Raw genomic sequence first — 16,014 nt, 5'->3', positions numbered from 1 at the left:
CTGCCACCTAGCCCTATGTCCAAATATTCCTAACACCTTCATCCTCTGTGACATTCAGGTTTACTGCTGCTTACCTGATAGGTGGTCTGGGACTTGTGCCATGATGTTCCTTTTTCCAAAATGAGGAGTAATACCTATAGTAAAAAGGAGGCCAAAGAATGAATACCCTGCCCCTGACTTGACCTGAGACCAGGGTTAAGGAAAAACAGCCTGAGCCTGACTTGATCCCAGAACTTGGGCTTGAAATCTCACCAATGTCTGAACTTATCCCAGAGTCAGGCTGCAGGATCCCACCAATCTCTGAGATCCCTGAGCATAAAATCCCACCAATCCCTGAGCTTGCATGAGAATCAGTCTACCAAAAAAAAAAAAAAAAAAAAAAAAAAACACCAGTCCCAAGCTACCCTGGAAAAGCTCTGCCTCCCCCTCCTCCAAAAACCCTATATAAGCTTTGTACTCTGTTTAGTTTGCAGTTGCTTCACATCCTTAGAAGCAGTCACCCTCCTGAATATTTCCTTCCCAATAAAGCTCTTGAGTGAGGTTTGTTGTGTGCTGTGACACTTTCTATGGAACAGAGCTAAGCTGTAACAACTTTAATGAGAGCCAGAGAGGACCAGAGTGTTACACTTCAAGGGACCTGAGCAGAGGTATAACACTTCTCCAGAGACAGAATGGAGCAAAACTGTAACACTTTGGCTGGGGAAACCCTCCTCTCTCCTGCCTGAGCAGAGTTTTTACACTTGCATGTAGAAACCTTTTCCTGGAGCATAGCTGTAAACTGCTATGCTTACAGTGACTTTGTGGTATTCCTTGGCTCCAGACTACCATGATGTCTTTCCATGTAAGTTGCAATGTGTTCAGTCCCTGGTAAACAACCCTTGCCAATTCCCATCATGGGGTTTATATATATAGTGACATGGCATGACAAATGAGTGGTTCAGATACTACCCTTTCTCACAGCCCTGGGTGTAGCTACTGGAACAGCAGGACTGACTGACTACTTTCCTAGCTCTTTACCATCAGTTTTCGTCTAAGTTTATCCAGGATGTACAGTGGGTGTCTCAGACCATCTTTACCCTATTGAGCCAAATAGACTCACTGGCCATCCTAGTGCCACAGCGAGGATTAGATTTACTAACAGCAGAGAGATGCAGTCTTTATCTCTTCCTAGGGGAAGAATGTTGTTTCCATGTCAACTAGTCAGTAAAAGTTAAAATCCAATAACTCCAGACAGATCTCAAAAAAACAAAAAACAAAAAAAAAAGTAAGAAAAAGTTTAATGCCTCTGGCGAGTGGATCATTGACAGTCCAATGTTAGATTGCAGACTACCCTTCTTAACCCCCTTCTCCTTTTCTTAGTCCTTCTAATTGCACTTGGCCTCATAAACTTCTTGTCTAGCTTTCTTCAATGACAGATCCAAAAGGTTTCTAACCACATTTTTAATCAGCTGCTATTACAGAATTACTAGCCCCTAGCTATGAAGACAGAGGCATGCAATTTCTAATTATACCCCGACCATGAAGATCAAGTTCAGCCTCAAGGACTTCTATGGCCCCATTCAGCAGGAAGTAGTCTAATGATAACATGTCCCCATTTCCTAACCCCTACTTGTTTATCAATACACCAAATGGGGTGATGTAAGCCCCTTGAAGCACAGATGAACAAACCTCACTCACCCTTGAGGACCAGCAACTACCAGGTTCCCACCCACAGAACACTCTAATGGCAAGATATTGAGGTAGATTGATTCTCATGTTCCCGAGAAACTTCCCACCAATTTCCATGGTGAGAGTGCAAGTTTTTACTCCCACCACCAACGAGTGGGTGTTCCCCTTACTCTGCATCCTCACCAGCATGAGCTGTCACTTGTTTTATTGATCTTGGCCATTCTGACTGGTGTAAAATGAAATCTTGCACACTTGCTCTCCCACCAGCAATGGAGGAGTGTTCCACTTGCTACTCATCCTTGACAGCATAAACCATCACTTGTGTTACCAATCTTAACCATTCTGGTGGAATGTCACAGTGTTTTTACTTGAATTTCCGTGATGACTAAGGATGTTGAACATTTCTTTAAATGTTTTTTTAGCCATTTGCATTTCCTGCATCAAGAATTCTTTGTTTAGAGCTGTACACCATTTCTTAATTGGGTGGGTTGTATCCTTTTTGAGTTCTTTATATATTTTGGATATTAGTCCTTTATTAGATGTATAATTGGTAAAAAACCTTTACCCACTCTGTAGGCTGCTGCTTTGTATCCATTTCCTTGCATAAGATTTTCATGAGGACCATTTATTGGTTGTTGCTCTTAGTGCCTATGTTAAGTGTTCTGTTCAGAAAGTCGTTGCCTTTGCCGATGAATTCATTTATATCCTCCAATTTCTTTTCTTTCAATTTCAGTAAATCTGGCTTTATGTTAAGGTCTTTGATCAATTTGGAGTTGAATTTTGTGCATGGTGTTAAATATGAATCTATTTGGATGCAGTCATCCAGTTTGACTAGCACCATTTTTCTAGTGTATTTTTCTAGTGGATATTTTATCAAAAATTAGGAGCCCATCGGTATGTGGATTTATTATGAATTGTTTTTCTGCCAGCCTTGTCCCACAGCCACATCAGCCCCAAATAACACACAGGGACACTGTATTAGATATAAAGCTGTTGGTCTATTATTAGTATTTCCTATTGGCTAGCTCTGTCTTAAATATTAACCCATTTCTATCAATCTAAGTATTTCCATGTGGTCTTATCTTACCAGAGAGAGGATCCAGAGTGTTACCCTGTTGGTCCTACATCTTGAAACTCCTCCCATCTCCCCCTGAATTCTCCTTGTCTCCTAGCCCTGCCTATCTTGCTTTCCTATTGGCCAACAGGGCTTTATTAACCAATAAGAGAAACATATTTACAGAATGACATCTCCCATCATGGATTTATGTCTGGGTCTTCAATTCAATTCCATTGATCAGCATGTACATTTTTGTGGCAATACCAGGCCCTTTTTGTGGAATATACCTTTACACTGTATTAATATATGTTGCTGTGATTGGTTCAATAAAGAAGTTGACTGGCCAGTAAATGAACAGAGTATGGTTAGGTCAGAGGGCCAAACTGAGAATGCTGGGGAGAAAGGTAGAGTCTGTGCAGTCTCCAGTGGAGACAGAGGGAAGCAAGATGGACATGCCATACTGAGAAACAGTACCAAGCCATATGGCAAACTGTAGATAAGAAATATGGGTTAATTTAAATGTAAGAGCTAATAACAAGCCTGAGCTATTGGCTGAGCATTTATAATTAATATTGAACCTCTGTGTGGTTGGTTACTTAGGAGTGGTTTGCGGGACAGAAACTTATGCCAACACTTTTTATTGCTATGTCTTTGTGTATAACTTGGCATTGGGAATGGTGATAATCATCTGAATATCTTTTATTATTCAGGATTGTTTTTGCTATCCTGAGTTTTTTTGTGTTTCTGGATGAAGGTGAAAGTTGCCTTTCAAGATCTGTGAAGAACTGTGTTGGAGTTTTGAGGGAGATTGCCTTGATTATGTAAACTGCTTTTGAAAGAATATCTATTTTTACTATGTGAATCCTACAGATACATGAACATGGGAGATCTGGAAAGATGGGGCAGCAATGTCAGTCTCCTATTTCTTTCAGTGTCTCAACATTTTTAATCATACACAAGTCTTTCACTTGCTTACTTAAAAATACCTCAAGATATTTTAAATTATTTGAGGCTGTAGTGAAAGTTGTTGTTTCTCTTGTTTCTTTTTCAGCCCAGTTTTCATTTGTGCACAGGAGGGTTACTGATTTCTCAGAGTTAATTTTGTAGCTACTTTGCTAAAAGGGTTTATCAGATGTTGGAGTTTGCCAGAAGAATTTTTGGGTTCCTTATATATATTCTCATATCATCTGCAAATAAAGATAATTTGACTTCCTTTCCAGTTTGTATCCCTTTGATCTCCATCAGTTGTTTTATTGCTCTAGGTAAAACTTCAAATACGATATTGAGTGGGTATGGAGAGAGTGGACAACCTTGTCTTGTTCTTGATTTTAGTGGGGTTGTTTTGTAGTTTCTCTCCATTCAAGTAGATGTTAGCTACAGCATTGCTCTAAACTTTCTTCTATTATATTATAATATGTCCCTAATCTCTAGACTTTTATCATGAAGGGGTGTTGAACTTTGTGAAAGGCCTTTTATGCATCTGATGAGATAATTGTGTGTTTTTTTTTCTTTAAGTTTATATGGTGGATTACATTTTTTCCATATATTAGATCATTCCTTCATCTTTGGAATTAAGCCTACTTGATCATGGTAGATAATCATTTTTATGTGCTCAAAGATTTGGTTTACAAATACTTTATTGAGTATTTTTGCATCTATGTATGTAAAGGAAATTGTTCTGTAATTCTCTTTTTTTTTTTGTTGGATGTTTATGTGGTTTAGAGATCAGAGTAACTGTGGCCTCATAAAATGAAATCAGCAATGTCCCTTCTATTTCTGTTGTTTGGAATATGAGAACTATTGGCATTAACTCTTCTTTGAATGTCTATTAGAATTCTGTACTGGCTATCTATCCTTGTACTGCTTTATTATTATTTTTACCCCCTTGGGAGATTTTTAATAACTTCTCTTTCACTAGGGGTTATAGTCTATTTTAATTGTTTATATGGTCTTCATTTAACTTTGGTAAGTGGTACCTATAAAGATACTTACCCATTTATTTTAGTTTTCCACTTTGGTGGAGACAGGTTTTAAAGTATGTCCTTAAATTCTCTGGATTTCCTTGGTGTCTGTTGTTCTGTTCCACTTTTTGTTTCTGATTTTGTTAATTTGGAAACTCATTCTTTTAGTAAATTTAGATAAGTGTTTGTCTATCTTGATGATTAATTTAAACAAAACAACTCTTTGTTTCATTGAGTCTTTGTACTGTTTTCTTTGTTTCTATTTCATTGATTTAAGTAAGCCTAGTTTGATAATTTCTTCCTGTCTTCTCCTTTTGGATGTGATTTCTTTTTGTTCTAGAGCTTTCAGGTGTGGTATTAAGTTGCTAGTATGAGATCTCCCCAGTTTTTTTTTTTTTTTTTTTTTTTTTTTTTTTTTTTTTTTTTTTTTGTTTTTTTTTTTTTTTTGTTTTTTTTTCTTTTTTATGTAGGCACTTAGTGCTGTGAACTTGCCTCTTAGAACCTCCTTCATTGTGTTCCATAAGTTTAGGTATGTTGTGTATTTATTTTCATTGAATTCTAGGAAATCCTTAGTTTCTATCTTGACCCATTTTTCGTTAGAGACTTGTTCAGTTTCTGTGAGTTTGTAAGCTTTCCGTTCTTGTTTTGTTTTGTTTTTTCTGATGTCGTTGATAAACAGATTTAATCTGTGGTGGTCTGATAGTGTGCAGGGAGTTATTTCTACTTTCCTGTATTTGTTGAGACTTGTTTTGTGTCCTATTTTGTGCTCAATTTTGGAGAAAGTTCATGAGGTATAGAGAAAGTATATTCTCTTGTGTTTGGGGGGAAATATTCCATTAGGTCCATTTGGTTTATAATGTCTATAAGCTCCAGCATTTCTTTGTTTAGTTTTTGTCTAGATGACCTGTCTGTTGATGAAAGTAAGGTCTCATGTTGTCAGTGTGTGGTGGTCAATATGTAATTTAAATTGTAGTAGTGTCTCTTTTATGAACTTGGATGTTCTTGTGTTTGGTGCATAGTAGGTAGACTTTTACTAGGGCTGCCATAAGAAGTACCACAGACAGAGTGGCTTAGAATTACTCTCAGAATTCTAGAATCCTACAGTCTGAAATTACAGATGTTTCAGGGCACTGTGAAATCTGTAAGGGAGGAATCATTTCCTTTTGTCTTCTTGGTAGCAGTGTTTTTGTTCTTTCTTTTATGGATGAGCATTCATTTCCTCTACATATCAAAACTCGAGTAGCAGGCTTTGCCTATTGTGCTATCTTCCCAACCCCAGCTTTGCATTTGTTTGTTTATTTATTTAGGCATTATTTTGTTATGCAGCCTAGGCTTGCCTGGAATTCACAAATACACTGTAGCATTGACTTCTGGTAGACCCAACTCCCTCATTCTGGCAAGTACTTCAATAGAGGTTGGTACCAACATGCCTAGCTTAGCCTAGCTTTTAAATCCTGAACTCCATCAAGTAGAATTATATGTTCAGGAGATTCATTTTATTTAGAACCAAGTTATAAATCATTTTTTTTAAGTCTGGTTTTTTGAGACCGGGTCTTCTTATGTTTTCTTGGCTGTTTTGTAACTTCCTATGTAGACCATATTGGCACCATTCTCACACATACCTGCCTACCTACCTGCCTCTGATTCCTGAGTGCTGGATTCAAGTCATGTACCACCATGCCTGGTTAAGTCTTATTTCTTATAGAAAGTTAAAGAGGTGCTATTCCTTATTCCCTTTAAGTATAACTATGGACATTTACCAAGAAATCAGTGTGAAATCACTGAAAGTTTAGAATCTCTGTATTTTGTTCAACTATATAAATGTAGAGGGTAGAGGTGATTAGGTGGTGGTCATCCTTTGAAGTATGCTGTGTCCTTCAAGGTTATGGTACTGAGCCACTGAGGGATCAGCCAGTCCTTTGTTTTGCTCACAGGGGAGGTAAATGCCCATCCAAAGGATTGGATAGACAGAGCAGCAATCAACACTTAACCAACCTACAGTACAGAATGTGTGAACAGGCCAACTACAACTTTGTACTATATTTTTTTTTCTTCTTCCAGAATCTTCCCCAGGTGTGACAGAAGTGAGCATAATAGAAAAGCTGCCTGCTGAACGTCATATGATTTCTTCATGGGAACAAGTAAGTGTGTCTGTGTTGACTCTTTATCTCCCAACAAAGAAAGGTCATTTAAATGCCCCTGGGAAGAAATGATTAGAGCAAGAAACTTATTCTTCTGTCAGGCTACAGCTGCCTTTTATTCCATTCCAATTTCTCAGCGAAGCGTCTTGTCTGACCCTTGTAATTCTGTGAAAGCAGTAGATGTTTAGGTTGTATACATATACAACAAAACTACAAGTCCAGCTGTGAAAGTAAAAGATGCCTATTAGTATGCATCAGGCTAGAGAGAAAATGGTTAAGAGTTGCAGAAAAAAATGCTAACTGGATCCCGTGATTGGTGCGTCCCAGTTTTCCTCAGTTAATCAAACTTAAATGCTTTTCATTAACAGGACTTTTCATGGTCTGTATGTAATGAAAGAATCTGCCTCTGAATTTTCAAACATCCCAGGGCCAGGAGAGCTACATTATTATTGAGCATCTTGGTGACATTGCATAGCTACAGCATCCCTGACTGTGCTTGGATTGGACTCTCCAGTACAGTCTGCTGATGATGAAACAATGGCTCACAGAGACCCCACAATTTGGCAAATGGCCCTTTTCTTTTTAGCCTTACTTAGATTATGGTCATAGAGTCTAGGTTTCCTTGCTGATAAGTCCTTCACATACTCCTGCTGTGGCTATATTATAAGCATTTACCACATAACAAGTAACAATCCCCTTCAGCCCCTCAAGCTCTTACTCTTCAGGTGCTTCATTTTTCCTCTCTGCAGTAGATCGGCAGCTTCCTTCTTTAACATCTAAATAAAACAAAGCGAAAACTTCAGTATGTTTTCCTTCTAACTGTTTAATCATCTGTCTTTTGCGTGCACAGTATGTAGAAAACATGTCCAAGTAAGGGTTCAGGAAGTATTTTTTGTTAAAGGAACAAATAATAGTTTAGGCTCTGGCATCTCAGTCTGTCACAGCAACTCATTTTTACTATGGGAATATTGAAAGCAGCTATCAACATACAAGTGCATGACTGAGTAAATAATTTTTATATAAAAAAAGAAGTGACATGACAGGTGCAGAGGGGCTGTGTGCTATATTTACCAAGCCCTGATCTAAATTATTGTACCATTGTTTGCCTCTCAGTTATTCTCTAGCTATCTACAGCCTCTCTTCCTCTACTGCCATTCCTTGGCATTACTCTGAACATTGTTAGTATCAGGGTTATGTTGTCTTTGTAAATGAATTTGGAAGGGTTTCCTCTTTTCAGTACATTTGGAATATTTGAGTAGAAATTGTAGCTGGATATTAGTGGTTCACACCTTTAATCCCAGCACTCAGGAGGTGGAGGCAGGCAAAATCTCTATGAGTTCAAGGCCAGCCTGACCTACAGAGTGATTTCAAAGACAGCCAGGATTGTTACACAAAGAAACCCTGTCTTGAAAACTGAAAATAAATAAATAAATAAATAAATAGGTAAGTAAATAAATAAATAATAGTCTTCCTTACGTATATGGTAAGGTGTAGGCAAGAATTTTCTGTTCTGCCTTTGCTCCATCATTTAGCCCCAAATGAACACTCAGAGGAGTCTATTAATTATAACCTGTTGGCCGATGACTCAGGCTTCTTACTGGCTAGCTCTCTCTTAATTATTAACCCATAGCCACTAATCTATGTATTTCTACATTACCAAAGAAAGCCCAGCATGTCCAATCTTCCCAGTATCTACAGGGTACATGGGACATCCTTTCCCCAGCCTTTTCCTCATCTGGTAGCCCTGGCTATACTTCCTGCCTGACTACTGGCCAATCTGTGTTTTATTCATCAACCAATAAGAACATATATACAGAAGGGCATCCCTCATCAGCAAGGTCTCCAATAAAGCCATACATCCCTGGGTTTTCCTTGTTGGAAGACTAGTACTGCCCTATTCTCACTCATTATTGCTCTATTCAAGCTTTCTGAGTCCTCCTGTTCTAAATTTTTATTTGGTTATAAATTTCCTCTACTAATTATGGTTTATTCTTACTTTTCTAATTCCTTTGTTGTATTATTAGGATATGTATTTCAACTCTTTTCTGTATGTGTGTATAGGCATTCTTAGTACTGTTCACTCTTAATATTGTTTTTGCCATTCCTGGTAGGTTTTGTTACTAATATATTTTAATTTATATATTACCCTTTGTGGCGATTTGAAAAAACAAAATGCCATCCAAAGGTAGTGGAGCTATTAGGAGGTGTGGCCTTGATGGAGTAGGTGTGGCCTTGATGGAGTAGGTGTGGCCTTGTTGGAGGTAGTATGTCACTGTGTTGGTGGCTTTGAGGTTTCATATATGCTCAAGTACTACATCTGCCATGTTCCCCATCACAAGGATAATGGACTAAACCTATGAACTGTAAGGGAGCCACCACAATTAAATGTTTCTCTTTATAAGAGTTGCAGTGGCCATGGTGTCTCTTCACAGCAAGAGAACCCTAACTAAGACACTCTTGTTTTAAGAAATGTTTACATTTCTCTTTGATTTCTGTATTGATTTAGCTTTTTTTGAAAAGAATGTTGTTTAACTGATATATTTTTATTTTCTCAAGACCTTCTTACTAATTTCCAGTTTTACTCCATTGTGGTCAGAATTTTCTTTGAATTTCATGAGACTTGTTTTATAGCTTATAATTTCCTTATAGAGTGTTCTGTGTTCTAATAAGAAGAGTGTTATTCTGCAGTTTTTGGTTGAAGTGAACTATAAATGTATGTTATGTACATAAGGTCTAGAGCATAGTTTAACTCTGTTTTTATTTTTATGAATGATTTTTCCACTGATAAAAGTTATCTGTGGATAAAAGTTATCAATGCCAGACTTTTATTAAAACTGAGTCTGTACCTCTGTTAGAATAAATATTTTTATTAAATATTTGGGTATATGTATTGTGTCTCCAGATTCTGTTTCTCTACCAATAGATGGCACCAGCACTCAAAATCTGCCAGTAGGTCCTGGCCTCTTAGAGCTACAGAAGTAAACATCTTTTTTTTTTTTTTAATTGAAATTTTTTTTACACACAATATATTGTGTTCATGTTTTTCCCCCTCCCCAAGTTCTCACAGATTCTCCTTACCTATCTATCTACCCACCAAACTTTACATTCTTTTCTTTTTCCTTTTAATGTCTCTCAAAAAACAAGAAGCAAGAAACCCTACAAAAATGAAAATCAAAACAAGCAAAAGACTAAGACAAAAAATGCCAAGACAAAATGTAATGCAACAAAAAGTCTACAAAAATACTATTGATTTTGTGGTGTGTGTGTGTGTGTGTGTGTGTGTGTGTGTGTGTGTGTTGGCTAACTACTCCTGTGCACAGGGCCTACCCTAAAGTGTGATTGGTTTACCTAGTGAGACTCCACTGGAGAACACTGATTTTCCCGTTGTCAGCCAGTATCAATGGCAGATGGCTCCTTGGTCAGGGATGAGACCCTATGTCTACTTTCCCCTCTCAGTTCTGGGACACTATCTGACTTGAACCTGAACAGGTCTAATGTGTGCTCCCACAGTCTCTGTGAGTTCATATGTTGTTCTTCAGTCCCATTGTATCTTGAAGACACTATTTCCCTGGAGTCATCTCTCACCTTTGGTTCATACAATCTTTTTACCGCCTATTCTTCATAGGTCCCTGAGCCTTGGCAAGGGGTTGCAAAGTCACTCATCTCTCACTCTCTGCACATTGTTCAGTTGTGATTTCTGTTAATCCCCATCTACTGCAAGAGAAAGCTTCTCTGATATTTGAGCAAGGCACTGATCTATGGGTATACTTGTATGTCCTTTAGCAGAACAAGCAGTGGGTATTGTTTCCAGCCCATATCCTGTCTATTCTTGGGTTCTTGATCATTTTAGCAGCATCAAATCAAAAAGTGAATGGTTCCTTTCATAACATTTATTCCACTACTATACCGGTATATCTTGGAGAGACAAGTTTGTGTGATATTAATGATAACCTTTTTGTTACATAGCTTTTTTTTTACTGACTCTCTCAAAAATTAGAATATTAACAACACCTAACTTCAGGTGTCCATTGAAAGTCCCAAAAATGAGCAGAAGACATTAAAATTAAGCCCTGCTCAAGATACTTTACTAAGTAGGAAATAAAGTCTGAGAATCTTTTAAGTGTGATTGGGAAGTATTTGGTTAAAAAATACACACACATGCATACATGCGCACACAGCAAACAAGAAACAGAAAGGAAATTTAATTCACTAAAATGAAAACTGCTGTCCATTTCAAAACCTAGAAATGCTGCTTAAAATCACTTCTCAGTCCTCTTCCTATCAAGTTGCCTCCCCCACCCCTAGTGTTCTGTGGATTTCACACTAAAGTTTATTCTTGAACCTAAATTAGCAGTTTAAGGGACAGTGCCCAAGGTCACCTGACTAATGACAAAGCTGAAAACTGAACCCAGATTGTCCTGCTGCAGAACACCACCACATTTAGTATTTAAAACTGACAATATGACCCAAAGTAAAGGACTCCACAGTGGTCTATATCACTTCTTCCAAGGATCCACTAAGCCAAAAGCTTGGATAGTTGCTACTGTCTTGTCTTTTTGCCTCTGTAGCCATGTCAAGTTACTGGAAAAGGTTCCAGAAAGGTCTGAAGAACTTACCTCTCTCTGAATTTCAGGGATTTGAGTTGAATAGAGAAGACTAGTCAGGCCTGTACATGAGTTTGAGTGAGTTAGAATTCAAGGCTTGCCCCTATTACTGCCAGAAAAAAAAAAAAAAAAAAAACCACTAAGCTGTTCCTGTGTTCGACACACCACAAGTTTGGGTTACTTTTTTTATCCACATGAAATACTTTCGTTACAATCTTTTTGTAACTACCACAACTATTAAAATAGATGCATGGTAGTAAATGCTATGGAAGTAGCATATGTGACACACTTTTAAGGTGTTTTCCTGTCCAATAATTTGTTTTAGAATACATGCTCATGAATATAAAGTTTATGGCGGTCTGCTCTGATGGTGTCACACTTTACTTGGAATATCTATCCCTTGCTACATTCCATTGTCCCCTCTTAGCTTTTACTCTCTTCAAGCTCCATCTCCAGCTCACATGTCAAGGCAGAACAGAGACTTAATCTACTTTATCTGAACACACACACACAAACACACTGGTAATTGCTTGCTGGGCCCAGTACCTGTCTAGGACTTTTATAGGTAATATCAATCTTCCTACTTGGGGGATCAAGAAGATGGTTAATATTGTAGGCAAAGCTCTGAAACATTGCCTTAATCTGCTCTCCAAGCACCTGACCTAACACAGAGAAATTTCTGGTTCTAGAAAAACAATTGTGTGATGCCTGAAGATGTGAGAAACTTCTATTTGATGACCAATGGTTTTCATATGACATGGAGTGTGAAGCTAGATGGTAAGTCATCCTCCTTGATGTTGGAGAACATTTTCTTGGTGAAGAGGTTAGATGAGGCAACTCTGAAGATCCTTAGAATTGTAGTATCTAAAAGAAAGAAAGACCGTAGTTTGGCTAATACAAGGGAATAGAGTGAAATATGTTTTAAGTCATTTAGTCTTCAAACAGTTTAAAATATTTTCTTCAATGGCACCATAATAAAGATAGTTGGGAACTGCTCATCATCTTTGGCACTCAGCTCCTCTGTTTTTTGCATATATATTGAAGTGTTCCTCCTATGTACTTTCTATCATGTTCCTCAGCCATGGAGCCAATATCAGTGGCTGATTGGGTTATTTGAGTGAAAAAAAAATTTATGGTCACCATTGTCTAGGCTACCACTTGTCATTCTTTTTGTTCCCGTAGAGCACATCATTCCATTGGGAAGCATGGTGATTAACGGTATTTCAAAATTGACTCAGCTCACCCAGTCTTCTATGTACTCACTTCCTAATGCACCAACTCTGGCGGACCTAGAGGATGATGACGAAGGTACCTGGTAGAACTCTTGCTTTGGGTTAGAAATTAGCCTTCTTGTCTCAATTTTAGAATACTGAGAGCTATAGCAATGTACTATAGAATTACACTATGTTCCACTAAACTACACCTCTTTTCATCCGTAGCTTCTGGAAATAAGATAGAAGCAGAAGAAAACAAATATCAACAGAGGAAAATTTCATGAGAGAAATTCCAGGACCATGTCTTTTATTTTGTTTCTTGTACCATTTTAGTGCCAGACATGTGTGTGGAGACACTTAATGAGTAGTAACTGAGGGAATCAGTGTTATTGATTAAACAGAACTCAACAATTCAAGGCCAGCCATGGTAGCTCAGGCTTATAATTTCAGTACTTGGAAGGCTGTAGCAGGAGAATCATGCATTTGAATTCAACCAACTATATACTGTGACTGTTTCTAAAACAAATTCAAGAAGTATGGAAGCCTAAATACAACTACTTCTCTCTCCATTCCCACCTCTAATCACTTTACCACTTCAGAATGAAGTGGCTTACAGATCAAATAGCTAGAAGAGACTAAGAGCAGTGGTGTGTATATAAACAGTTCTTTAGTCAGAGCTGTGGTTAACTGCTATGGCAGAATCAATTACACCATCTTCTGAAGTAGCAGTTTATTTTTCCATAAAAAATTGAGAATGGAGTGCTGTGAGAGGTTGAGAAAGGCAGTCCCACAGGCTTCCTACTGCACCAGCCTTTTGGGATATTGTGTTTTGTTTTGTTTTTCTTCATGGTTGAGATATATATATAGGTTCTACCTACAGGCTTCAAGTCTCTGCTCCTGGGGAAAGAAGAAAAGACAAGGTAGGGGAAAGGTTCTTGGCAACACCTAACATTTTTCCTTCTTCTCAGAAATACAATGTTCTTAAAAGCCATTGACCAGGGCAGTATTAAAACAGAGGAGTCCTGCAGGCTATTTCGATTTGTACAGAATTATTTCTTCCAATGGAATTTGGAATTAATTAAGGAAGGAAAAATAAACAACTGGTTTCTAAGTCTTAAAGTTTTACCGAAGTCCTTATAAAGGCAATAATGTAAGGCTTTGCTGATAACTAGTTGATCAAGGAAGAATAGTACCAGAGGAGTCAAGAGACAGACTGGTTAAATCATGGGTACAGGAAAAACGAGCTATGGGCTCCCCAAAAGTGGGGGGATTAGTTACATTGGCTTAATACATGTATGGCAAGTCTTCTCTAAAAGGCAAAGAAGTACTTAAACAGGCAGGCAAGGTTGTTGCTGCCCTTGAGGTTAGAAGACATGAAACACACTAGAGAAGATATTCTGGCAGAAGAGCTGAATGAGGAGTAGAGACCACAGTGTCTACATCCATGTAGGTATAAAAACCACTGAGCCTTCTGGTTTCTGCTGGCTCTATACATTTTACAGTAGTATAACAACTAGACTTCAGTCTCATTGTAGGCCCTAAGAAGTAAGTCTTTGGGCTAGGGAGATGGCTCAGCAGTTAAGAGGACTTTTTCTTCTGTATGCTTCCCAGTACCCACAGGCTAGCTCACAACCAACTTCAACTGCAGTTCTCGGGAATCTAATGTCTTCTCCTGAACTCTGCAGACACCAGGGCATGTGCATGGTACACAGACATACATTCAAGGAAAAAACTAATAAACATAAACTAAATAAAGTCTGAATTCTTTTTGATCTTTAGAAGAAAATGTATTTACAGATTGAAAGGATTCATCCAAACTTGGGGGGGGTGTTCAGGGGGACAGACATCTGTACTCCCTGACTAGTGGGGAGAGGATGACAAGCTTTTAGGAAAAATAGCAAGTACTTGTGGAGGAATAATAATCTTATTAACACAAGTTTCTTGTGTGTGGTAGTGGAAATTAGAAAATAGAAAGAAACATTCAGTGGTTACTGGGGGAGGGGAGTCCTGTATATGCAAAGTAAATGTACCTTGGGTTATAACAGGAAAGTCATAATTTCTAGGACTGTGGTGTATAACTTTTGAATAGAATATAAGGAATATTTTTTAAATGTTTACCCTGTTTTAGTTAAACTTAAAAGTGTAAATAGAGGCTAGGTTAAAGTTTTGTGGGTTAATTTATAGCCCATTCCCTGAAAAAATATCTGCAATCCATAACTCCCTGTACTTCAGTGTGATCTCTTCCCCAAACTACAGTTTGAATTTGTTAAGATGAGATCATACTGGAACAGGGCAAGCCCTATAAAAAGAAGAAATTTGGAGACAGGCACACATGGGAAGAATGCCATTTGAAGATAAAGGCAAAGTTGGGGGTGATTTTTCTTTGAGCCAAGAGCATGTGTGCACACACACACTTTCTAGCAAGAAACCAAAAGCTAGAAGAGCAGTCTGGAACAGATTCTTCCCCACAGCCCTCAGAAGGAGTGACCTCTGGGCACTTGAATTTCAAACTTGTGCCCTTCAAGTCTATGAGGCAAAACATTCCATTTAGGCCACTGAGTTTATGGTACTTTAAAACTGAAGCCCTTACACACACAAACTAACACAATGGTTTCAGTGCTTCTCATATAGAAAAATGGAGACAATGCTGGAAAAGCAAAAGGTTTCCTTTATTGTGGGAATGAGGTCTTACACCTTATTGGGAGAAACAGTGCCGTGATGTATCTGTTTTCTATGCCTAAGAGATTACCACACATTTAATGAATTGTAACTATGCAAATCCATGTTGGTTTTGTTTATTAACAATTTCCATGAGGAAGTCACCTACAGAGTAGCTGAGTCCTCTGAGTCCTTAGCCCTGGCACTTTTTGATTAAAGTAGTCATATGGTTCTAATTATGTGAGGGAAAAAAATAGAAGCTAACTATTTGTCCATCTAAATAACAATGGAGAGAGTGACTCTTGAAAAAAGTTATCTGGGAATGAATAGAATTCCAGTCTGGCTTGTGGTTATGACAGAGCCACAGGTATGCCCAGAAAAGTTTTGGAAAGGAGGGGCTTATAAAGACAAAATTCACATAGGCTGCCTTGAAACAGGCTGAAGGCCATTGCAGAGTTGATGTTAATCCTTTGATGGAGACAGTCATTGAAATTGTCTATTGAATTTCTGCAGTCTAAATTTATGAGAAAATTTAATACAGAAAACGTAATGTGTATAAAATGAATACAGTATGCAAATTAGGAAGCCTTTGTGATAGTTTTTTACCTCAGACACAAGCAAGAGCTGTTCACTCCTTCGTGACCTAACAACTCTAAATTGGAGTGGACAGAGACTTCAGCAATGTTGACACAGTAAAGGAATAAAAATCTA

At 38.0% G+C, this 16,014-nt stretch overlaps 1 protein-coding gene across 1 annotated transcript in view; it reads left to right on the top strand.

The window, feature by feature from the left end:
- LOC127214280 (tubulin polyglutamylase complex subunit 2) overlaps window positions 1–16,014 on the top strand; it is a 29,611-nt gene that overhangs the window by 2,895 nt on the left and 10,702 nt on the right. Inside the window, exons 2-4 of the mRNA XM_051174682.1 lie at window positions 6,748–6,827; window positions 12,121–12,208; window positions 12,614–12,739. Coding sequence (XP_051030639.1) covers window positions 6,748–6,827; window positions 12,121–12,208; window positions 12,614–12,739 — 294 coding nt within the window. The remainder of the gene's footprint in view (window positions 1–6,747; window positions 6,828–12,120; window positions 12,209–12,613; window positions 12,740–16,014) is intronic.

The sequence above is a fragment of the Phodopus roborovskii genome, unplaced genomic scaffold (genome assembly GCF_943737965.1).
Source record: "Phodopus roborovskii unplaced genomic scaffold, PHOROB, whole genome shotgun sequence".
NCBI lineage: Eukaryota > Metazoa > Chordata > Mammalia > Rodentia > Cricetidae > Phodopus > Phodopus roborovskii.
This window is presented reverse-complemented; position numbering and strand designations above follow the sequence as displayed.